General features: G+C 35.6%; 1 protein-coding gene across 9 annotated transcripts in view; it reads left to right on the top strand.

The window, feature by feature from the left end:
- The window catches only part of LOC139960694 (uncharacterized), a 65,934-nt gene that overhangs the window by 23,224 nt on the left and 16,384 nt on the right, over window positions 1-26,326 (top strand). For 6 of the 9 annotated variants that reach the window (XM_071959257.1, XM_071959260.1, XM_071959259.1 and 3 more), the window contains 13 exons: window positions 3-125; window positions 3,745-3,858; window positions 6,496-6,609; window positions 7,668-7,787; window positions 8,501-8,620; window positions 10,274-10,387; window positions 14,409-14,522; window positions 15,210-15,323; window positions 17,294-17,410; window positions 19,157-19,270; window positions 20,612-20,725; window positions 21,232-21,345; window positions 21,802-21,915. In XM_071959257.1, coding sequence (XP_071815358.1) covers window positions 3-125; window positions 3,745-3,858; window positions 6,496-6,609; window positions 7,668-7,787; window positions 8,501-8,620; window positions 10,274-10,387; window positions 14,409-14,522; window positions 15,210-15,323; window positions 17,294-17,410; window positions 19,157-19,270; window positions 20,612-20,725; window positions 21,232-21,345; window positions 21,802-21,915 — 1,506 coding nt within the window. The remainder of the gene's footprint in view (window positions 1-2; window positions 126-3,744; window positions 3,859-6,495; window positions 6,610-7,667; window positions 7,788-8,500; window positions 8,621-10,273; window positions 10,388-14,408; window positions 14,523-15,209; window positions 15,324-17,293; window positions 17,411-19,156; window positions 19,271-20,611; window positions 20,726-21,231; window positions 21,346-21,801; window positions 21,916-26,326) is intronic. The other 3 variants (XM_071959261.1, XM_071959262.1, XM_071959266.1) reach the window with 3 other exon arrangements.

Below are 26,326 nucleotides of genomic sequence, written 5' to 3' on the forward strand. Positions count from 1 at the left end.
AGATGATCCCTGTTCCACAAGTCCTTGTCTGAACGGTGGTACTTGCAGTGAGCTGAGGGGGGACACAGCGGAACCCTTTGAGTGCTTTTGTGAAAACGGGTTCACAGGCAATCTCTGTGAGAATGGTAGGTTTGGGTTTGTTGATGTCATTAATTGGGATTGTCTGTTTTCTAGTGTACATACTCATATAAACAGGGTGACTTCAGTTGAAAATAGAAATTTGATGCATTCTTATTAACATTCCTTCCCCACCTTCCCAAAATTTATATATGACAGTTTTCTGGTCAAATTTTATGTATGTGTTGTTGGCTTATTAATTAAAGTGGCTGGACAATCAAAGTTAAACGTAAAGACCAGGTTAGGTCTGTTTATTAGAAACAAAGTAACAGCAGAGATGCAAAAGAAGCTGAAAGAGGATGCCATTACAGAGTTTTGTATTAAGGACATCAAGAAATAGAATGATGAATAGCTACCCATCCTCATCCCCCTCCCTGAAGTCATTCTGTAATGTGGTTAGCAGCATCGCAGCAGTCGAAGCATAACTCCATTCAGTTTATGCGAATCCAGTCATGTGATCGCTATCATAGTGTTCAAAGTCTTCTCACCCATCTCAGCAGCTGCAGCATGCATTGTGGATATGTCACATGTTTGGTGTGGTGACATTAATAAACTAACCCATCCATTGTGTCATCACCCATAAAATAACACATACTCTTACTTAATACATGGGTTTCAACTCAAAGTCATATATATTTGTGTGTCTGTCTGTCTGTCTATGTGTCTGTTTGACTATCTTTCTTTCTATCTATCTATCTGTCTATTTACCCTAACAGCATTCCTTTAGCTCTTGTTAGTGGTTCTCTCAGTACATGTATGAATATCAAACACATTCCTTAGATCAATCTATCTATCTGTCTGTCCGTCTGTCTATATGTGTGTTTGACTGTCTATCTACCCTAACAACATTCCTTTAGCTCTTGTTTATGGTTCTCTCAGTACATGTATGAATATCAAACACATTCCTTAGATCTGTCTGTCTGTCTATGTGTCTGTTTGACTGTCTATCTACCCTAACAGCATTCCTTTAGCTCTTTTTAGTGGTTCTCTCAGTACATGTATGAATATCAAACACATTCCCTAGATCTATCTATCTATCTGTCTGTCTAAGTGTCTGTTTGACTGTCTGTCTACCCTAACAGCATTCCTTTAGCTCTTTTTAGTGGTTCTCTCAGTACATGTATTAATATCAAACACATTCCCTAGATCTATGACAGAGATACCCTGGGCTGGTGAATATGGGAGAAGCATTAGTGGGTGAGCTCGGTGTTATGGTAATTTTAGGTATAGGAAAAGTTTGGGAACAAGCTACTGATCCATGATTGGTGGAGGCTAATCCAAGTCACCTGACAGAATGCAACCAGTTCCAACCAATACAAAGCAGAAATATATGAACAAGAAGCAACTTAGAATACAGTCTGGGTCCTATAAGACATGTGTACATACCATACTGATATCGGTAAATTACGTTGATGTAGCGAACGGGTAAAATGTGGTATGAAACTAGAGTAGTCATCAGTCCATGTATAAAGATTTACTCAAAATATTAGTAGTGTCCTGAAAGAATAGTTGAGGTGCACACAGCTGTGCAAAATTTCTTTGAATTGATTCAGGTTTTTCCACCTAGCAACAGACTTTAGAATAACCACAACTCTGATTGTGTTGTGTTTGAACATTATCAATTTGCTATAGGACAGAGAATTGAAATGTGAATAGCAAACAGCTTGTAACTATGTACATACAATCACAGGTTTTAGACAATGAGCCAGTTAATTTGGCGGTTTTGAGGCATTTCGTCTTTTCTTTTTGCTACCCTACGATAAAGCACTCAAAGTCCCAAACTAACGGTTTCAATCTTTTGTGTTTAATATTGATCACTTGTAACTTACAAAAGCTTGAGATACAGAGATAAATATAGTGATTGTATAATGAAAATTGGAAATTTACTCATCATCACCTTACGACAGTGCAGTGTATGGGGAGGGGGGTATGGGGAGGGGTGAGGGATGGATGGGGGCGGCAGAGAGAAGAAAAACTAAGACCTTCAGATATGGTTTCAGCCTGTCGGTATGGATTCATTATTTGCTTTAACATAAAGGAAAAAGTATGTAGTGCTTATGTAATGGAATTGGCTGTAAAGATTATAGTTCACTGCAAGTTAACTTGTCACCTTACAACAGTGCTGTGATTGAGGGGGAAATGTCATAACAATATAATTATTTCATTTTTGTTTTGTATATTCGTGCTTGAGCATAATCATCCGTTCAGATATATCACTTGTAGAATTGTCCTTGAAGTTGAATTTAATTGTAAAGTAACCCAGTCCTTCAGCAGTGTTGTGTTGGATTTTTGGGAATAGGTACATGAAATGGGGGGGGGGGGGATGACAGGACAGAGAGAGAGAGGAACTGAATCTGATTCTATCCTGCCATATATACATATTTATATATATATATATATATGTGTGTGTGTGTGTGTATATATATAGATAGATAGACATATATATAGATAGACATATACATTTGAAATGGTAAATGAGTCGGAAAATCCAGAACAGTGAAAAAAACTTCCAGCCTCCACTTGGATTCGAACCTCCCACTTTATATGCGGTCCTAACCAATTAGGTTATGGACACTGATATATATATATATATATCAGTGTCCATAACCTATGAAAAAGTTTGACATCAACAGGATGTTTTTTTACATATTTCAGCCAATGTCAGCAGTAAATAACACAACAGAACACACACAAAATTATTTGAGTATTTCCCTTCTGTGAAAAGGTACATGAAATGTGCAAAATGTTTCAAGGGCACAGGCCACACATCCAAACAAGGGTAGGAGATGGATATAGAGGGCAGGAGACATGGATAGAGGTAGGGGGAGGGGGGTAGGAAGATGGAGGGGGGAATTCTTCCGCTGTATTCGTCTATATAGGCTATATACTTCATTTAAATCTAACTGCTGTGTTATAACAACTGCTCATTATCCCTGCATATGAATTTGAACCATTGCTCTTATTTTGTTAACAATTGGTTTATTTCATAACATTTTTACTTATTTCAGCTATTTTGTTTTTATTCAGCAAATAACAGAACACAAGATAACAAATTAACTTTGCCCTCCAACTTAGTTAAATCCCAACTGGTAGACTATTTGTTTTAGTTAGATATCATTGCTAATATTAGTCAGAGCAATCTGCCAGTGACAATAATCAAAGCATTGTCTTTGTGTTGAAACTGGCCAAAATTCCCAAAATAAATTAAAATTTGCTTAAAAAATTATATAAATAATATTTATAAATAATATTTATAAATAATACATGAATATACAAAAATATGCTCTTTATTGAATTAATATGCTACTTACACCATTTAGTCAGTGTCATCAATCCATCATTTTTGTGTAAAACACATTGTGTTGTCACCAGGTACGTGTTTAAAATGTATACGTAGCGTAACTATTTTACACTAATCTTTGTACCTTAACAGAGGAGCGGTTTAAAACAAAATTAGTACAATAAGGAAAAAGGTAGCAATACTAGCTATATATTATTACCATCTTTCTTCTGTTCATTTACAGCTAGTCCATTTATTCTAATTATTACCAATAATTAAGTACTTTATACCTCAATATTTGATGATGATTTTAATTTTTTAATTTCTCTCACATTTCTAATTCACAGAGATTAACGAGTGTGACAGCAATCCGTGCCAGAATGGCGCGACGTGCATGGACTTTGTGGACATGTACAATTGTACGTGCCCCTTTGGCTTTGAAGGAGTGAACTGTGAAAATGGTGAGATTTTGCCCCTCCTCTTATCCCCTTACGCTTCTCAATTGTGTCTTTATTGTGCGTACGTGTTTTAATCTCAACAAGAATGTTGAGCAAGAGTTATTGATTTAGTACACCCTTTGTACAAAGTGATTCTGTTTTTTTCCCTTTTTCTTCGAAACCTTTGGTGTTGATTCAAAGGCCGAAAAAGTGATCCTGGTAAGAATCACATTTTTAGCTGCAGAATTCACTCCTCTGGATGACCTCGAAGGAAAAATGCATACCTTAAAAATTCCTTCCCTGTTATTTGAGAAATACTTCAATATACTTTTAAATATTGTGCATGCAATCTGTCTAATCTTTCTAACTGCACTAATAATCGAGACTGTCCTTTCCTTAAATTGACAATTTTTCTTTTTAAAAAACCCACTAATTTGAGGCTAATTTGCCACCTCTCTGAAAAAACAAAATTTTTAGCAAGATAAATGTCATGTAATATTAGTTTGTTTAGATATTTCCATGTGTAAACTCCAGCATGTATGCACCACTTAATCTTACACAAGTTGAATTAAAACTCCACTTCACAATCAGTCTCTTAAAATGCCCAAAAAAAAGCACTAAACTGCATTTTAATTTGCATTTCCACACAGTCATTATTTCACAGTCACATTAGTTACTCACATTCAACATGACAATGTAAATTTTACTCATGTATCATTCATTCACTACTCCATGTCAGAAGTTTTAGGACCAAGACACTCTCTTGCAAAATGTTTTACTCTGTTATTCATGCCAACAAAAGTGTGTACTGCACACAGCTGGGCATGATATAACAAAATCTCTATGAAAAGTTAAAATCTGCTCTTCATTGCCGCACTTGTGTTTAAATATGACATGAATGAGTTAACTTGGAGTGCGTAAATAAATCCATTGCAACTTGGTTGCTGCAATTATTATTACACGGGGGGGGGGGAGGGGAATGGGGTGGTTTAGCTGGAGGGGGGTTACAGATATTTAAGGCTTGCAAATATCAGGAGAAATGAAGAAGATTACAAGGTGTGACATGCTCAGGCCATTTGGGAAGCTAATCCGTAAGGTAAGCATCGGACCAATTCCAATTAATCTGAGTTTTAAAGGTCATCAGTATAGCCTCAAAATATGCTAGAAAATGTAGTATATTGGTCAGTCATGAATTCAACCATGAATCTTTATAATTTGTCGCTTATCCAAAACAGTTTTCTTATCTCTGAAAAGAGGAATTTTGTCTTGGACCACTTCTGTATCTTGGATGGTCAGATATTCCAGAGAAATACTCTAGCAATTTTATAGCATGCAATACTGATTACCTCCAAAACTTATTCTTCACTTTTCTTTTTCTTTTTTTTGTGTGGTCAGGGATGGTTAATATATTTCATGTCAGTTGGGTAGTATCAAACTCACAGTATTTATATTGTATATTTGTATTTACTGATTTAAGATAAGTCATTTGTATAAAAACATTACCTAACAAAGTAAGCAAGTGACCAAATTTCAGCCTATACATTCAAACCTTGCTTTTGGAGACTTCCTTTAATGACATATCGTAATTTATGTTCTAACATTATATATTGGTAATTAGAAAGATTTTAAGATTATTTCTTGAAGTTTTTTTTTTATGTATTTAATATTAATTGCAACTATTTGGTATCGAACCCATCTCCTACAACTTTAAATTTAGTCATAGAAAAAGTGTCCTGACACCTTTCCCCTGTTAAAATTATAATATACCATTTTCTGAATTTTCATAGCCATATTATTTTTTTTTTTTGTAAATTGCATTTTAGTATGTATGATCTGTATAAATTGAGTTAGTCATGTTTGCAGCAGTGAAAAAAGGAACTTCTTTTAGAAATCGTTTATCAAACGCAAAAAATGAATGAAAGATTGTGTGGACAATGGTGCAATATTCTGTGCGTGATAGTTTAATGAATACCTTTGTTGTATTTTTTCCCTCTGCTTTCTCAAGCTCTACTAAATATGTAAGTCTATGAAATGGGAAGTGTGTCACAACAGCTCCCCCTCCTCCTTAACCCTTTGGTTCGTAGTCAGCTTCCAGCAGTATCAGTATAGTTTATCATCAGAATTTATCATCCTTTGAGGAACTTCTTCCTTTTTTTTGCTTTTTTTTTATTTTCAGTATAGTCATATTTCAGTTTATTTTGATTTCTCTTCTAGGTGATACAGTTTTTTGTTCCTATCGATTTTTCAAATTTAGATTTACATAAAATGTTTGTGGTTTGTCACTAGACAGCCTCGTTGTTGATTTTGGTCAACTTTTGATGCTTGATTTTCAATAAAGTTAAATCAGATTTGATTTTCATAATTATGCAACTGATTTAATACTAATATAGAAAATGAGATTGTTTGGGTGGCAAAAGTTTTATAACAGACTAGAAGCATTTTTTAACTAGCTGTCTATTATTATCAACTCAATTTGACCCACGAAATCCATGAGTTGTCCGATTTAAATTTGATCATTTATGATCTTCAGTAAAATCGACAACAAAAGTTTGAAAATTGAACCATTTGAAATGATCCTGCCTTGGCATTATGATTATATCTATGAAGATGTTTGTCTAGTATTTTCTTTTATTGATCGATTGATTTGATTTATTTATGTAGTCACAGATGCTTGCCTCTCAGATCCCTGTATAAATGGTGGTACGTGTAACTCTCAGCCCGATGGTTACAATTGTACCTGCCCACCCGGCTTTGAAGGTGTCAATTGTCAAAATGGTGAGTAGGTCTCTCTCTCTCCACCTCTCTCTCAACCTTTCTGTCTGTCTGTCTCCCTCTGTATTTCCAAGGTGAACGTAGTTTATTTCAGAATATGGATCAAAGTATAGATGGTTTGGGAAATCATTAAGGGAGATTTTTTTCAAAACTTAAAATTTTCCTATTATAATCTGACTTGTTGATTTATCCTTGAAAATGTTAATATAGTTGGAGTGTCTGCTTAGCTGTCAATTTTCTTTGTAGTTGCAAATTTAAAAAAATTTACCTTAGATAAATGACAGATGGAGACATCATTTATTCTCCTTTGGCAAAGAAAATCAAATCAAATTTGCAAGAACATATTTTATTGGTACATAATGCTACAAGGGATGTGTTTTTTTTACCTAGATATGCATAATTTTTTTTTAAGAAATATGTTCAAAATCCATCAACTTCAGCCACCAAAATATCCCTTGAAGAAACATTCCCACAATTTTCAAATTTCTTATTTGGGCTTCTCAACTTGTAAAAGTAGATTTCTGCAGTTCCACAACATTTTCAGCATGACCAAAAGAAAACTTCTCAGCTTTGCATATATATATATTTTATTATCTTCCTTCTGGTTACAACATGTTACATTTGTATAAATTTGTGAGTTTTCCATCAGTTTATTATAAAGTTGCGACTGTACATGATATAAAATGCAGTTTTCACAACATTTACCATTGGTTCAGCAGTCTTGAAAAAAAAAGGTATCCTTTGCTTTAGGATGTTTCATGGTGCCCCTAATGTTGTTTTTTGTGTGTGTGTGGGGGGGGGGGGATTGTGCTCTATAGAAACTTTTTATCTTGTAATAGGGCTTCACATGTGGTTTCACACTGAAATTTTGAATTATTTCATGATACGCATTTCTCTCCTCGACATTATTTTTTAAAGCAAATATTCACTCAACAAGATCACATGAAGAGATAAAGAGTGTTGTATTAATAATCAGGTGCATTGAACCAATAGAATTTTTGTAGTATTGTTTTGGTTGAAGTTGCTGAAGCAAGTGGCATTCTCTTACACCTTAATTTCAGTATCATTGGCTTGTATGAGCGATCCCTGTGAGAACAGTTCACCTTGTTTTGAGTTGTCTGTTGGATTTGGCTTCTTCTGTCTCTGTTTTCCGGGCTTCACTGGAGATACTTGTGGCGAGGGTGAGTAGTCGACATCCACTGGCTGTTTGTAAGAACATGTCACGACTTGGTTTTGTTTTATTCAACGTCATGGGACTTTCTTCTTTTTAAGATTGTGCAAAACAACAAAGATCTTCTAACAGAAAAAAGAAAAGTAATGAATTGAAAAGCAGGCTACAAGTAGGCTCTTCTTTCGTTAATAATGAGAACAAAACTTTGTCTCTAGTGCGAGGTTTGCAGCTATTGCTCGAATAACCGTGAAGATCGATCGATTTAGTAGTCTTTTCACAAGAAAAACATTAGTTATATCATGACCACTCCTTCAACTCCAGTAGTTGAAAAAAAAATGTCAGTTAAAAAGAATATCTGTTAAAAAACTGAATTAATAAAAAATACTGAAAAAAAAATATTATTGCTTTGAATATATCAGGTGCTTATAAAAAATTAATAAAGTGCAATGGAATATGTCAAACTTTTGTATAAGATACAATAATAAGAATTTAAAAAACTCCCAATTACTTTACCAATACAATAATTACCAGCTATAAGCTGCTAACAAGAACGCTGTGTTAATATTTTAAACCTCTGGTTTCCCTATCTTCTTATCCTTTTGAAGTGTACGTATTTTCACTACCATGTCCGTCTGGGTTTTGATATTTAACACATCCTTCGCATCTCTGGCATGTCATTGCGATGATCATGTCAAACACTTCTTTTATTATTGGTCTTTCCAGACATTCTTGAATGTGCAAGTGACCCTTGTCAGAATAACGGCACGTGTCTGGAACTAAGTAATGCATTTATCTGTGACTGTTCATCCGCACCTGGTTTTGAGGGGATACTCTGTGAGAATGGTATGTATTTTTCTTGTTTTATTTCATTCCATTTTTGGTTTTGAGTTTGAACTACTTTCCTAGGTCTCCTAGGTCCTAAATACATAAAATTGTATGGTGTTGGGTTATGTGGTATCACAGAACCTCATATCACAAAATTTGACTCTTAACATACACAACCTCATACCACAACAACTTTGAATATCAGTAAAGGAAATTGTAAGGTTGTCCTCAAAAGTCCATATGGAAGCAAATGGTTAGAAAAAGTCTTCTGAGCATTACAAATGCATTTTCATTGATCAGCTTAACTGAAAAAGAGTTTTTAGAATCCTTCTATTGATCATGTAACAATAATGTAGCCCTCCCCCCCCCCCCCACCATGCACACATAATAAACTATGTTTGTGTCTCTTATTTCATTTCAGTGGTCTCATGTGTTGAAGGAAAGTGAGGAAAACTAAACCCACTTATTTTTAAGTTTTGAGCCAAAATATTGTGATGTCTTAATGACTTGGATTATCTTTATAATTTTGGACGTCTTTGGCAAAATTCCATCCAAATAAGTATAATCATCATCATCCTTGATTTGGTTATTTGCCCTTTACTTGACTCTTAAATACAAATTATTAAAAAATTGAATAAAATCCTGAATGAGTATTATACAATCAATTTTCTGTTCTCTAAACCTAAGTGTTAGGCTTGATTTGAAAATAGGACTGCAATAGAGCAATTTTGGCCAAATTGTAAAGCACTCAGGTTTTAATGATACAAAGGTGGGCCATCTCAGCATACACGATATTCATAACATGGATACGTTCTTAGTATTAAGACACACAGATTTATCTTTCTCTTGATCCTTATTCTCTGGTTAAAATGATTGTTTTTATTATTTTACTGCAGGAAAATCAGGATTTAAATTTTTCTTTTTTTTCCCCCATTTTTTGTTGTGGTTTTTTTGTGTGGTTTTGATTTGCTGTGGTAGCTTTCATTTTAATCATCCACTTTTCATTTTACACCGCAATTGAAATACTGATAACAAATTAATTCTGCTCCAGACAAAAAAAATAATGAAGAAATTTCACATCTTTCACAATTTTTCAATTTTTTTCATAATTTCACTAAAATACAGTGGCATCTAGGCATCACCACTGAGTCCTGACATGATGTAGACCTCTACCTGTGACCTGCTTTTATCAAATTAATACCTTCCTTTTCCCCAAATTTCAGCTGGGTGGACATGAAATCTTAACTATTTTAAGTAGCTAGACACATTTGTAGCATAACAACTGTCTCAATGAAAGAGATGTAGAACTTACTCTATACTCTTCATGTTTTTTTGCATTAATTGAGCATTGTAAATCAGAATTAAATAGTCTCACTTTTCAAAACAGGAATCAACTTCTTCCTTAAATAGAGCTGCTACCCATTCGAAAAAGGGATTACTACCCAGGCTAGCCAGGAATCGTTTATCCATTCACAGTTTTTTTCCCATATTTTTTCATTATTTTCTCTCGTTTTTAAATCAGTGTTTTGTTATTGTTATTTCATTCTCAGAATGTCATTTAATACTTGGCAGATAATTGATGCCCAAATGATGTGAGGAAATGCTTTTGTTTTATATCTAGAGCAAATATCATTTCAATAGAGTAATTCGTTTACAATTTTGTTCACACAGAGATCGATGAATGTGCCAGCATGCCCTGTCAGAATAATGCGACTTGTGATGACATGGTGAATATGTTTACCTGCAATTGCCCCTCAGGATATGAGGGTACTCTCTGTGAAATTGGTAATTTATCTACCTATCTATCTATCTATCTATCTATCTATCTATCTGTCTGTCTGTCTGTCTGTCTGTCTGTCTGTCTGTCTGTCTGTCTGTCTGTCTATTGATCCATCTATTCTTCGATCAATGTTCGAGCGATCGATTGACCTTTCTATCTTATAAAGTAATTGAACAATGGAAAACACACTGGGAAATGATAAACAATAATTAAAAAAGAGCAAAAAAAGTTTTGCCTAGAATGGAATACAAAACAACTGGCATCAGGGGTTGCAAGGTAACCCAACTGTGCTCTGCCAACTGAGCTGTCCTGTCCTTGGTTGGAAGCTCTCCAGATATAAATATCTCATTGTTTGAAGGTACCAGTCAAAAGACCTGCATACAGTGAAATCACTGATCACTTCTGATTTTTATCCGATAAATTTCCCAATCTCTTGGCAAAATTGATAGATACTGAATAGTCATGACTGGCATACCTTTCTACAAATGAATTTTCCTCTTGGTACGAAACCAGGTGGAATAGGTTCTATGCTAGGACCAAGTCTGGTGAATATGTATGGATTTTAGGTATGTGATATAAGGTATGTTACGTAGTACAAAGTTAATATTCAGTTTTATTGGGTTGTTCATCATCAAACGTTTGGCAGAACAGTTCTTTGATTATTTTATGCTGGTTTCAATGGTGTAACTTCTGTTTTGTAAATTAGGTACATTTGTCTCATTAGCTTCTTCTTCGTTGCCATGGCAGTTAATGTTTTAAACCCTGTCAAATTTCGTACTGAATATCATCGGAAAAACGTATTAGCCTAGTACTGTATGTACATGTATGTGTATGGTGGTAGACTACTGCAGTTATGCAATGAAATGACATAGTTGAAGAATGAAATTATGAAACTCAGAATTTATTGTCATTTTGTATTTGCTCCCCCCCCCCTAAAAGAAACAACGTTTTATACTATGCTTCCTCGCACTCTTACTTGTGACTTATAGTATCACAAAGTTTGCATATTCCATCATTCTATAAACAAGATGGATCTAAGCCTAGAAGCTACTTTTTTTGCGGGTTAAAAGTGGGTTGGAAACTGATGGCATCGTTGATTCAGTCATACATGTTAAAATTCTTGAATCTGATCGGTCAGTTGTTGTCGTCAGCCGACCGTTCATTAAGGATATATCCTCATGCAGTTTTACCTTCTTGAGAAAGACTTATTACTTCCAGTGTTGCAGTACTCAAAAGTACTTGTTACTGGAGTAGTGCTGGAGTACCTATATTGCAAGCACTCGGTACTCCTCCTCGATTAAAAGTACTCGGATTTAACAGTACTCGCATTCAACATTCAGTACTTGGACCCAGATACTAAAGTAATTGTACTTGTACTCAATTGAAAGTACTTGGTACTCAGTCAGGACGAGTTCATTCAGTACTTGGACCCGGATACTAAAGTAATGGTATTTGTACTCCATTGAAAGTACTTGGTACTCAGTCAGGACGAGTTCATTCAGTACTTGGACCCGGATACTAAAGTAATTGTACTTGAACTCAATTGAAAGTACTTGGTACTCAGTCAGGACGAGATCATTCAGTACTTGGACCCAGATACTAAAGTAATTGTACTTGTACTCAATTGAAAGTACTTGGTACTCAGTCAGGACGAGTTCATTCAGTACTTGGACCCGGATACTAAAGTAATGTTAGTTGTACTCCATTGAAAGTACTTGGTACTCAGTCAGGACGAGTTCATTCAGTACTTGGACCCGGATACTAAAGTAATTGTACTTGAACTCAATTGAAAGTACTTGGTACTCAGTCAGGACGAGATCATTCAGTACTTGGACCCAGATACTAAAGTAAATGTACTTGTACTCCATTGAAAGTACTTGGTACTCAGTCAGGACGAGATCATTCAGTACTTGGACCCAGATACTAAAGTAATTGTACTTGTACTCAATTGAAAGTACTTGGTACTCAGTCAGGACGAGTTCATTCAGTACTTGGACCCGGATACTAAAGTAATGTTAGTTGTACTCCATTGAAAGTACTTGGTACTCAGTCAGGACGAGTTCATTCAGTACTTGGACCCGGATACTAAAGTAATTGTACTTGAACTCAATTGAAAGTACTTGGTACTCAGTCAGGACGAGATCATTCAGTACTTGGACCCAGATACTAAAGTAAATGTACTTGTACTCCATTGAAAGTACTTGGTACTCAGTCAGGACGAGATCATTCAGTACTTGGACCCAGATACTAAAGTAATTGTACTTGTACTCAATTGAAAGTACTTGGTACTCAGTCAGGACGAGTTCATTCAGTACTTGGACCCGGATACTAAAGTAATGTTAGTTGTACTCCATTGAAAGTACTTGGTACTCAGTCAGGACGAGTTCATTCAGTACTTGGACCCGGATACTAAAGTAATTGTACTTGAACTCAATTGAAAGTACTTGGTACTCAGTCAGGACGAGATCATTCAGTACTTGGACCCAGATACTAAAGTAAATGTACTTGTACTCCATTGAAAGTACTTGGTACTAGCTGACAACGAGTTCATTCAGTACTTAGACCCAGATACTAAAGTAATTGTACTTGTACTCCATTGAAAGTACTTGGTACTAGCTGACGACGAGTTCATTCAGTACTTAGACCCAGATACTAAAATAATTGTACTTGTACTCCATTGAAAGTACTTGGTACTAGCTGACGACGAGTTCATTCAGTACTTAGACCCAGATACTAAAGTAATTGTACTTGTACTCCATTGAAAGTACTTGGTACTAGCTGACGACGAGTTCATTCAGTACTTAGACCCAGATACTAAAGTAATTGTACTTTTTCTCCATTGAAAGTACTTGGTACTCAGTCAGGACGAGTTCATTCAGTACTTGGACCCGGATACTAAAGTAATTGTACTTGTACTCCATTGAAAGTACTTGGTACTCAGTCAGGACGAGTTCATTCAGTACTTGGAACCGGATACTAAAGTAATTGTACTTGTACTCCATTGAAAGTACTTGGTACTCAGTCAGGACGAGTTCATTCAGTACTTGGACCCAGATACTAAAGTAATTGTACTTGTACTCCATTGAAAGTACTTGGTACTCAGTCAGGACGAGTTCATTCAGTACTTGGACCCAGATACTAAAGTAATTGTACTTGTACTCAATTGAAAGTACTGGGTGGAGTTCTTTACGAGTGCATACATGGAAAATTGGTTTTATCCTTTTGGCACTTAATTGCAGTATAATAATAATACAATACTGGTACGAATCTACCCCAGCAGTATCTTACATACATGTAGGCTAGTGTTATTACAATGTAAATCATAGGAAGGTGAAGAATGCACTAGTGATGTTTGTTGCTATGGTAATGAATGATTACAGTATTGGTTTTATATTGTTATACTCCTCCTGCATTCATATCAGGAAGTTGCTTGCTACAGCAGCTGCTTTGTCATTCTAATATGGGAAATCAAACTAATAACTAGAAATCAAACAAAACTAATCTAATATCAGAAAGCAGAAAGCAATGACATCACATTCAACTGTTAAATGATCATCAGGGAGAATAAATCAACATTTAAGGTTCTTCTTTTCCATAAATCAATAGTACTCAACAAATTTTGGGATGTAAAAGTACTCGTACTTGGTACGCAGATCCAAAAGTGCTTCACTCGGTCCCTGAAACCCTGTACTCGGAACTTAACAGCAATACTCAGACACCAGTACTTAGTACTCGGGACCTCAAGTGTCCAAAAGGACTCGGTACTTGGATAACAGTACTTGACTAGAACACCGAAAACGTACAAAACATATCAATTTTACAAACCGGCTATTGGATAAATCAATCCAACAACAGTGGGAATTTTGCCAATGTTCAACTTTTGAGTTGAAACCTGACTAGATTCATTCAAGCTTTTGCATTTAGCTTCTACCAAAAAGGTCTGAGTAGTTACATATCCAATGATTTCGTTTTCTTCTTTGGCCTTTAACTTCTTCTCTTTTTCTCCTTCGTCTTCCTTTGATCCAGAATCGGATGAATGCTTAAGTAATCCGTGTCGCACTGGATCTACCTGTGTCGATTTGGTAGATGCCTACGAGTGCATTTGCGAACTTGGCTACAACGGCACAAACTGTGAAATTAGTGAGTCAGCTTATCAACTTTAAATTGTTCATTTGGCTTGTATTGTTATATACTGTACTCATCCTGCCAGCAGTTGGCCCAGTAATGCTGCTATTAGCCCATACTGACCTCAGCAGACTGCCAGGGTAATTAGCTCTCTAGCTGTTCTCAACTATTTTGCATGAATTTCTACAAGTGTGTGTAAAGGGGTGCTTTTCTCGCTCGGTATATGTTGGAGACAATACAAATTATACATCAATTCGTAGAGATCCGTGACAACAAAGAAAGATATCGAATAAGTGAAGAATGTTTGGACAAAGTTGCAGTAGGTTGAGTTAGGTCAATGTTGAATATTAAACTGTTTTTGGACTTGCACACACATGCATACATGAAGAGAATAGCTGCCTGGCTTTGTGTATACAGGTTATACAAGAAGTGGTGGCCGGGAGAGGGGGGGTAAGGGTGGGGGTTTTGGGGGAGACACATGCATCTTATGTGACTAAGCTTAACCCATCTGATCCCATGTTTTATTTCTGAAAGTTTCCTAATTTTTTACTTAAGACATTTTATTAATAATACTCAACCCTCTGAGAAGAGAAAAGACCGTGTTCTCAGTCTGTGGACCTATTTTACGTTGAAAATTATGTTTTCTGGAGGTATTATACATTTTGATTTTCAGAAATTTTGCAAATTTTGTCTCTCTCACAGATATAAATGAATGCGCATCCGACCCTTGTGCAAATGGAGCCACTTGCATAGATGGAATTGGGTTATATCTTTGTATGTGCCCTGATGGATTTAATGGGACAAATTGTGAAATTGGTATGATTAACATTTATATTCTCATTCAAATTGTGTCCAGAAATAGTGAAGAAAGATCATCTTTTGAATGTGTTCTGAGGTTGAAGTTAATGTAATCATTGTCTGTAGAAGATGTTGGTGACCTATGTGGGTAGCTGTTGTCTTTACTTGGGAGCAGTATAAAACACTGTTTTAAGTCAGACTCGGTGACAGCTCCCTAATCAGAAAGCGTAACACATATTTAACGGTACTTAGAAGTGTATTCATTTCACACAACATGCCTATCAGTGCATCCATATTACTGATGCCTAGTTTGCACATACTGTACCATGTATCAATACATAATATGTGCATACCATACACTGATGCCTAGTGTGTGCATACCATGTATCAATGCATAATATGTGCATACCATACACTGATGCCTAGTGTGTGCATACCATGTATCAATACATAATATGTGCATACCATACACTGATGCCTAGTGTGTGCATACCATGTATCAATGCATAATATGTGCATACCATACACTGATGCCTAGTGTGTGCATACCATGTATCAATGCATAATATGTGCATACCATACACTGATGCCTAGTGTGTGCATACCATGTATCAATGCATAATATGTGCATACCATACACTGATGCCTAGTGTGTGCATACCATGTATCAATACATAATATGTGCATACCATACACTGATGCCTAGTGTGTGCATACCATGTATCAATACATAATATGTGCATACCATACACTGATGCCTAGTGTGTGCATACCATGTATCAATGCATAATATGTGCATACCATACACTGATGCCTAGTGTGTGCATACCATGTATCAATACATAATATGTGCATACCATACACTGATGCCTAGTGTGTGCATACCATGTATCAATGCATAATATGTGCATACCATACACTGATGCCTAGTGTGTGCATACGATTTGTGGTAGCCATGTATCTAACGTATAGATAGGATATTTATACATTGTGGGGCAAGATCCAGATGGGAGGCCAGAATTAATTCTTAGCCTGCCTAGCAAAATTAGCAACAAACATAATTTGGCTTAAAAGAAAAAAAAGATACATAGGGACAATTTCTGTATGCTTGGTGTATGGGGATTCCTTACTTTAATTACTTTCTCCTGGGCCCTCTCCAAGAAATCCTGTATCCACAAATCCATTATTTGATATTATTTGAAAGCTACGAGTGTACAGAATACGATGACAAATTCCATTTCATAACCTCTTTAAACACCTTAACCTACAAGGCATGTTTAATACAGAGGAATATCAATATAATGATGATACCTGCATCTCTTGTATCATTTTTTTTCACATTGCTACACCGACTTTATAAAAATGTTTTTGACTCTTTTTCCCTTCTTATTCCAGGGAAATTTAATGAACCATTCATGTTTTATAAAGTTGTTCATATTCACCCATTTTTCATCACATACTACTGATATTAGTACTATCATATTCATCTTGCATGATTGTAGATTTTAGGAAATCTAACTAATCTATATCTAAATCTGATCCATCCAGTACTTTTATACCACCTTAAAACTAACAAGCCCTTCCGAAATTTGCGGTTAAACACTTCTGACCTCGTTGTTTTGTCTTTTTCGGACGTTAGAATTTGACAAAGAAATTAAAAAAAGGTTTCAGACATGTAGTTACAAAACTTTGCTTCTAAAGTTTAAAAAAAAAACAGAAAACAAAACAAAAGAACAACAATTAAGGTAAATTTGAAATACCACATGATAAAGCACTTTTTCAAAAAAAAAGGAACAGAATTCGTTTGCGAACGATGTATTTTGTTGGAAAGAGCATTCTATGCTGAACTTTCGTGCTATAACTTGTACCAGTCGGCATAAGTAGAAAACCACACTGTATGTAGAGGTCATTTGTGTTTTGTTTTGTGGGTTTTTTTTTTTTTTTTGGTTCTTGTCCTATATTTCATGTTGTGTCTTTGGTCCCTGTAGACATCAACGAGTGTATCAGTGACCCTTGTATGAACGGTGGCAGTTGTACCGATCTAGAAAATGGATTCGAATGTAACTGCACTGGTACTGGCTTTGAAGGTACCATGTGCCAAAATGGTAAGTTTGTTAAGAGGAGTATTTCACAATTTCTTGGGCTAATGACCTGCTATGATTTTCCTCTCTTTCCCGGTCAGCATACAGTGTGGTAACGTAAGAACCACATTCAGAAATCAAACGATAAGTTCATCACTATCTCGATTTATGAGGAACGTTTCATACAGTGAGTTGCTGTCTTGTGAAACAAAAGACGGTTAATGCTGCCTTCCCCTTGATGTTTGGCAGTTTGAAATAGTTGAAGTCTAGCAGATTTATGTCGCAAAAGAGCTCTGGTTGTTTCAACAGTAATGTGTTGGTATTGCGATACTGCAAGTGATATTCAAGTATTAACGACAGTTCTGTAACAATTATAATCCAGACTCCATGGCTATATGAAGTGTTTTATGTACCTTTGAAAACAGAATGTTGCAATACAGAAAGACTATGACATCCAATTAACCTCCCCCCCCCCCCCTCCCAAAGAAAAAGTAAAACAGCCAATGCTTGGTATTTGCAGAGCTTTTGAGCAAAACTAGCTCTTCTCCAGTGCATGATCACCGAAAGTGACAAGGAGTAGTAGGAATTGAAATTTTGGCAGGTGAATTTAAATGTTTTTCATGTACATTTCTAGAGTGGGCTCTGGTTTTCCAAATTAGTCTCAAAATATCTTAACAGATAATTTAGTGTCTCAGTGTGGATAAATTCCTTTGTAATTAAGAGTCGGGTAAAGAGCCTGTTGAAAGAATTGTGGGTGACCATTATCCAGCTTTCCAGCATATTTGGAGGGCAATGACTCATGATCTTTTAATAACTCTGAAATTGATAACTCATAATCAGATATATTTCATCACATTAATCTTACAATCAGTTATCGATTGTTACTCAGCTCATTTCAAAGTTAAAACCATGTTTGTTGATGAAAATGGTAATTTAAGTTTAATAGAGCTCTAACAAACTCCCTTCATGTGTAAAGAAATGAAAACTAATCAATCATGGACAAATTGGATTTCATTTTCATTTTTGACAGCTTTTTGCCATTTTTGAGTAACAAGTTTCCTTCCATTACAGAAACCTTTCCACATTGCCCCATATTTTTCGTATCATATTTGGGATAACACTGAGGATAACATGTATGAACTATTCTTGGTATTTGTGTACAATCATGTACCATTCTGATACACTGTGATATTTTATACCATTGCATCCATCAGACTGTTATAAATCCCCCCTCCCCCCCCACCCAAATTTATTTTAAATGTCACTCAGATATTGTCAATTTATGGTGTCTACTGATTGGATTCCAATCATTCTAATTCATATAGATTTTAAATGTAGTGTTGTTACTAGATGTCTGGATAATATTCTTCTGGATAATATTCTGTCTTCACTCTTGGCTGTACACATATCATGTAGGGGAGTATGGAAGCATATGAGAAGGGGAGTATGGAAGCATATGAGAAGGGGAGTATGGAACATATGAGAAGGGGAGTATGGAAGGATACCATATTGGAGTAGGGTAGTATGAAAGGATACTTGACCATTTTGGGGGCAGGGGGGGGTTGGGGAATCTTACAATCTTCAACCTTGAAAATTTCTTGCTTAAAGTGGATTAAATAAGACTTTTCTTAACATGATTTCATTTTGAATCGATTTTGTTCTAATAATTATGTTCATATCACGCGACTATTATTAATCTCCTTTTCTTGTTATAAATTAATTATGCCAAAATGCAAATTAAGTGTGGTCACCTTTCCTACGTCTTGACAGATACCTTGGAATGTGCCAGCGATCCTTGTCAGAATGGTGCTTCTTGTGTCGAAGGAACTTTACAATATATGTGTAACTGCGCCCCTGGATACACTGGAGTAAACTGTGCAGAAAGTAAGATGTGGATTAAGTTTAAAGGTGGCCAGATTTGCCAAGGCGCTGTATGCCAAATCTGCAATAAACAATATGTCACCTAAAGATTGACCATCGTCGACCAATTCTTCATTTCCATACATGGAAGTCGACTTTCCTTGTAAAATTCATTACAGAAGTAGTAGTTGTTCCCAGTGATGTTTTATAGGCCCAGAACTTATTTTTTTTTTTTTAATATTTCAAATTGAGACTGATATGAATTGCTTAAAGTCATTACTCAACCAAAGCTAAGTGTCATGGGCCAAGGCTTTCCGTTTATGACTTTATTCTGGTGGAAGGGAGAGATGAGCTTGCATTGAAAATCTGGTTTGTTTCGTTGCAGAGTTGTGCTAGGAGCCATTAACACAATTTGACTTTTAGTATGTTATTATTCAACAAATGACCCAATTTCTTCGGTGGCCATTAAGATTCCCTGTGTCCATATCATCAACATCAGCTCCCTTCTCACTTTTAATTCAATTTGTAAAACAAGTGTGTCGGATTCAGGGTCTGATTCTCAATTTCCATGGTGACATTTTCAGTTCCTCTTGAATCTATTCATTCTTCCATTATCCACTTTGCTACAGTGGAGCCCTTTATTTGATTTTAATAGGCCTTTTTGAATTTTGAGCAATCCATCTCAAATTAAAAATCTACTAGTAAATATAAAGTTTGTGCTCATATTTGTTTTCAACAGTTTTGAAAAGAAAAAAAATAGAAGACAAAAGTCTAACAGCAAAACCTTGTACTTGTTTTGAAATTTAAAAATGTTTTTCTTAAATGGAAGGAGGCATGTGGTTGGATTCTATAACCTTTTAGCCACAGAATAAGTTTAGCTTGCTACCCAAGACCTCTGGGATGCTTCTTATTGCTCGTGTTGGTTTAAAGGCATTGAAGACTCGTCCCAAACCGTGTGCCGCGCTCTAAAAAAGTTAACTTTCTGTTGCTTGCAAGTGAAGTTTTCTGCTTGCCGCTACAAAATGCAAACAGTAATGAAACGTGATACCTTGCTATCTTAAGCTGGACCTGAGATGTATCGTTTGAACACTGTGCTGTGGGTATTGACCGCAGCTGTATGTACTGACCAGTCTAATTACCGAAGGTAGCAAGCTGTGTGCGTATTTTCTGGGATCAATAGTGGTGTCTAACACTTCCGTTACACCTCATTCGAAACTAGGTCAGATTACCTGCATTGTTTCTTTCTGCGCAAGTCTTCACACTCTTTAAATGAAACAGTTGAAGGATAAGTTACAATATTAGCACATTTTAAAGTGTTTGACGTAATATATATACAGCATTTTGTAATGTTTTTTCTCCATACAGATATAAACGAATGCGACAGTGACCCATGTGCAAACAATGGCACATGCATTGATATGGTTAATGGCTTTGTCTGCAATTGTACTGCAGGGTTTGTTGGTGTATTCTGTATGAATGGTGAGTTTCATTTGGAGAGGGGGGAGGGGGAAAAAAATATGGTGAATTTTAAAAAAAAATTGTATTTATCAAAAATCTTCAAAAGTGTGGCTCTTGATAAATTATTACCAACCCTTCTCGCTAATAAGAAGAAAAAATCATTTTTCATGTTTGATAATTAAAAATGATCATTTTTGTCATTTTTAAAAAAAGTCCCCTACTAGTATTGTGGAAAAGTTGTTGAAAAATAATGTCATTTCAAATTGTAGCTGTAAGACTTCTTTTGTCCAAATGACATTGTAATTCTGGAAGTTCAGGTACAGAAAATGTTGGGGATACATTTTGTCCGGAACTTTTTGAGGTAACGTTTGGTTTTATCACCCCAAATTAAAGTTTTCCGTCATTACTACCCTCTTTACAGTTTGTGCTCCCTTCCCTCCCCCAGATTTTAACACTCTTTTCAGCAGACCAGTGAAGTTAAACTAACCGCCAAATAAACATTGTGATTGATCTTGTTTCTCTGTCAGATACTGATGAATGTCGAAGCGATCCGTGCATGAATGGAGCAACATGTTCGAATCGGATTAATGGCTACGTTTGTATGTGCGTTGATGGATTTGAAGGTGTCAACTGTGGAAATGGTACTTTCTCTTCAATTGTCCTTTTCTGTATTCTTATTTTCTCGTTCCAAACAAATTTAATGTCCTCTTCTTTTTTTTTCTTTTTATTATTATTTCTTTTTATTTTTTTATATTTTTTTTCTGTCCTCAACTTTTCTCCTCGGGTGCGATTCAGTAAGAGGAAATAGGAGAACGAGTAACCGTCAACTGAGCCAAGAATGAGAGATGCACCTATTTTAAACATTTCCATTTCATGGTTTATAATTTTAACATAAAAGTTTACCCTAATATAGTAACTGCTGGTGAAATAAAACAAAGGAACAGTATCCAATTATGATTTTGAACCAATCTAGAAGATTCTCTAAACTTGAAATGTTTCCTGGAGGATGTGAAACCATCATCTGGGAGTATATTATTAATCTTGATATTATCATTGATCAACCGTAATTGCTCATGGTGTCCTTTGTGTTTTATTAGATACCAACGAGTGTCTCTCTTCCCCATGTCTGAATGGAGGGACTTGCACTGACATGGTCAATGGCTTCACCTGTACGTGTGAACCGGGGTACAGTGGAGATAATTGCTCCATTGGTAAGTGCTCATTGCATAGCAGAGAAGAACAGAAGGTGTCTGCCTTTGGGGGGGTGGGGGCTATCTTAAGGACCGGGGTAATTAAAGGAAACGGTTAAATCTTTGTAACAAATTGTGTCCACTGGCGTAGAAGTCACAGTACCTGAGAATCGGTTACCTCCATGCACATGCCTCGAGCAGTGACTAGGTGATACTCCAGAAAGAGCGTTGTAATCCCAAACAAAATGCCACATCTGAACCAGTTTCTATAAATATTTCCTTTTTTTGTTTCAGTTTGTCCCCCCCCCACCCCTCCCAATTTTTTTTTTCATTATTGTGAAGAAAAAGTTTGAGATATTTCCAACATGTTTTTCAAATATTAGATTTAATAGAAGAATATATTTGAACTAGACAGTTTGAGCATATTCACTTATAGGTTTGACAGCTGGCCGGGTCTCTGTATTTCAACACTTTCTTTCTGCGGCTCTCCTTCTCTCAGGGCTGCAGTGTTAACTTGCAAACTTGCTACGGCATAAAATGTTAGACTTTATATATTTACGTGATTTACATGATAACTTGCCCTACAGCAATTTTTAGGTTTATACCATAATTACATCCTAGGAATATTGATAAGGTTTGGAGGCACATGAAAGGTTGCATGTAGGTCTAAATAGAGTAGCGATTAATCATCGTCTTTGGGTATTTCTTACACCTGTGAGAGGGTTTTAATTGTATGTTCTGACCAACTTAATTCCTCACCTCAAATGAGTGTGAGCTCACTAGGTTGTTACTGTCCACATCCCGTCCTAAACGAAAAGGTCCCTGCTCTGCAGAATTGTGTTTGCTTTTGTCGTGTTTCCCTTTGTAACCCTTTAGCTGGACCTGAGATGTCCATCGCTGTATCGTTTATACACTGTGCTGTGGGTATTGACCGCAGCTGTATGTACTGACTATACACTAGTGTCTTATTACTGATGGTAGCAAGCTGTGTGTGTGTATTTTGTGGGATCGATGGTGGTGTCTAACAGTTCTGTTACACCTCATTTGAAACTAGGTCAGATTACGGGCATTAGACGTTTCTTTTTGCGCGAGTCTTCACACCCTTTAATACCTCATTCTTGTAAAGTGGTCCTTTCTACCACAAGTGTTCTCACACAATGCTTGCAATATTTTTTTCACCAAACTTTGAAAGTTTGTTGATGTTCAGACATTGCAATTGAGCTTATTTTGATTCCCATTAGCCTGGAATGGTGTCTTCAAACAAGTGCAAATGTCTGCCAATTTTCTCTTACAGATTTAGTAAAAAAATCAAGTCTAGCCTAGAATTTCACAATTTAAGCCTGTGAATAAAAACAAACAAAAAATCTACTGGCTAAAATCAAATTATACACTTTTGCACTGTCAGAGAAAAATGCAATTGTCTTTTTGTTTCTACCTACAAATGTCAAAATCCTCTGGCATGTAGCCAGTAAAATAGCCTCAATTTTGAGGCCTGATTAAGTTTCAAACATCCCGTAACAATTCCATACTGATCTTATGTAGTATTTGTTAATTACATTATATTGTCTAATTGCCAAAAGAAGGGCAGCAAATTTTAAGGTTTTTTTTCTTTTGCGGTGCTTTGTGTGAGATCGCTGTGCTTCACCATTTCTTAAATGTGCTTTGTTTTTTTTATGTATTTTGTTTGTGTATAAATTATTGTTTGACATTTTCTTCTCAAGACCGGAACGGTACTTCGAGTAAGTATTCCAGTGATGGAGAGTAGATAGTAGTGCTCAGATCCCGACTATTAGTAACATTATTATTAATATGGCTAGGCTGTGCCCATGCAGAAGGGAAGCATAGATATACTTTAGCATACAGAGCCTGTACGTATACATGGTATCCCAGCGTACCATGCTTTGCCTATGTCTCTAACTGTGCCACGCCATGCTAGTGCACCGTAGCAAACAAACAAAACTTGAAATGGCATGGCAGTCATGTTTAGTAAGAAGGAAAAAAAAATTTCAACTTCAAAGATGCATAACACCATCCATTTATTGAGATTTTAGGGCTGGCTGGAAAGATGAAGCTTGAGACACTAAGGTTAGTCAGGGCCGGATTAAGCTGGTGCGGGGCCTGTAGCACATATTACTTTTGCTACTAGGTTAATCCGTCACTGAGGATAATTTGATTCAAATGGCAAAACGAAAGGTTTAGCATCTGTTCAGTACATATCTATCTTTGCCCGTTATTTGGGTGGGTGGGGGGATGCGGAGGATGGGGTTTGCTAGTTGGGAAGAAGTCATGGCACTACTATTTTTTCACAGTTGGTACAGATAGTACATAAGACAGCTGGAAGCTAACAGGCCAATTAAAACTGACATTAATTTATTAATTTTTACCACTATTCCTTTTTAAAAGATTATTTGTACCACAGTGTTGATCAGGCTTGGAAGAACGTTATGAGATTTTAGTAGGTTAGTTTTTAGATCTGTTAGTATCGCAAATAATGCAAATTTCTGCAAGGAGACAGCCTAACATATTAAATACAGGGAATAATTCATTTATTTTTGTCAAAAATGCCAAACAGAAAGAAAAGAAATGGCAGTATCGTGCTGTATTTCTCAAAAAACAGAAAAGTCACAACGACAACAAATAGTGCAGAAGTTTTATAATGCACTCTGTGAGATAGGGACAACTTTTGAACGAGATTGTTGATATGAAAGTCAAAACTAAATTGATATTATTCCCTGAAATTTTTTTTTTTTTCCCTTAGATTTTAGAATTAGATCGAGTTCCCTATATTACTTTATCCCTGAAATTATCCTTACCGAGGTGTTTAAAACTTGAAATAACTGTTTAACTGTAGAATTTTAGAAAAGTTATCTTATTAAATGTATAACAAGTAGAAACATTTAACTATCCTGATTTAACATTAATTGTTCTTTAAAACCTTGTCCATTTAAATGTGACCCTTTAATTTCACATAATTAATGAACATTATTAATGAACCCATCATTCACCTCATCGATGGATATTTCATGTTCATGTTTATAACATGTGAACTGACTGAAAGAAAATTTAGGTACTTGCTCTATGAGTACTTGGATTTTACCCACATCGACACTCAGAGAGGGCAGGGTACTGTGGAGCTACCCAGCTAATGCATGATTAGGTCATTATACACATACCAGTACTCCTTGCAAGGGAATTCTACCCGAATATTTACACAAACTGCACAAGTCTGTGATGAGACAAATTTCATGGAATATCTATTGATCATATTATAGCATGTTTTACCCAAGTAGTGGCTGCAGTAAACATTGCCGCATCATTGACCTCGTTATCTAATGACCTCATCATGGACCTCTCTAATGAATATTCACGTATTTCATATTTAATAGCTGTACTCTACGGCTACAGCTTCTTGCTCCTTAAAGCTGAATCTTGAAAGATAAAAGGGGAGGATGTTTGGGGTACTGGTCTTCAATTTAATAGCCCAAATTTATGCATCACCATAAGGAATCAAATAGTCCTCATTATTTAATTTTTTTATTTTGGGTATTTAATTCAGAGAATTTTTTTTACTCAGACAGAGGGGGGACCAAGTTTTCAGAACATTAAACTCAAATATTTAGTAGGTATAACCGCAGGTCAACTGTGAGCTCTATAACACTAACAGATAAGGATGATATATATAGATATAGATATATATAGAGATAAGTAGATATATATATAATATATAGATACAAATATATATATATAGATATATATGTAATATATAGATAAGATAGATAATATATAGATATATAATACATAGATATGTATAGATATATACATATAGATCTATATATAGATATATATATATAATATATAGATATATAATATATAGATTATATATAGATTATTTGTTACATAGTAGACACAAAGTACAATGTAGTAATAAATTCCTTCAGCTATACTGCCGCCACTAACAGCAATATAGTATTAGTAGTCGGTTATATTGTAGTAGCAATATAAAGTGTACTTTGCAAAAGATGCATTGATGTAACTTGCATTAATAGTTTTATAACCAAACAATAACATTTCAGTAGAATACTACGTTTTGAATATGCGTCCCAAAAAATAACATAAATGATTAGTTTTATAAGTACATTTATCAGCATATATATAGACATCCACAGTTAATATAAAATGACCTTTATTCTGATTTTAAAATCAATCATCATTTTTACTGAGAGGACTATGAGCGCTTCACTGCTGCCTTACAAGTAATTCCCCATCCCTGTCCCCCTTCATCCTGAAAATTAACATATAATTAACATATTGCATATAACAGTATGGATGAGGATGGAGGATCCAAACAGAGCTCTTTTGAAACCTCTGACATATATTTCAGGATGCTAGACTTTGCGAGATATTTACTGACGTGGTTTTAGAAAGAATCATA

The sequence above is a fragment of the Apostichopus japonicus genome, chromosome 19, assembly GCF_037975245.1.
Source record: "Apostichopus japonicus isolate 1M-3 chromosome 19, ASM3797524v1, whole genome shotgun sequence".
Taxonomy (NCBI): Eukaryota; Metazoa; Echinodermata; class Holothuroidea; order Aspidochirotida; family Stichopodidae; genus Apostichopus; species Apostichopus japonicus.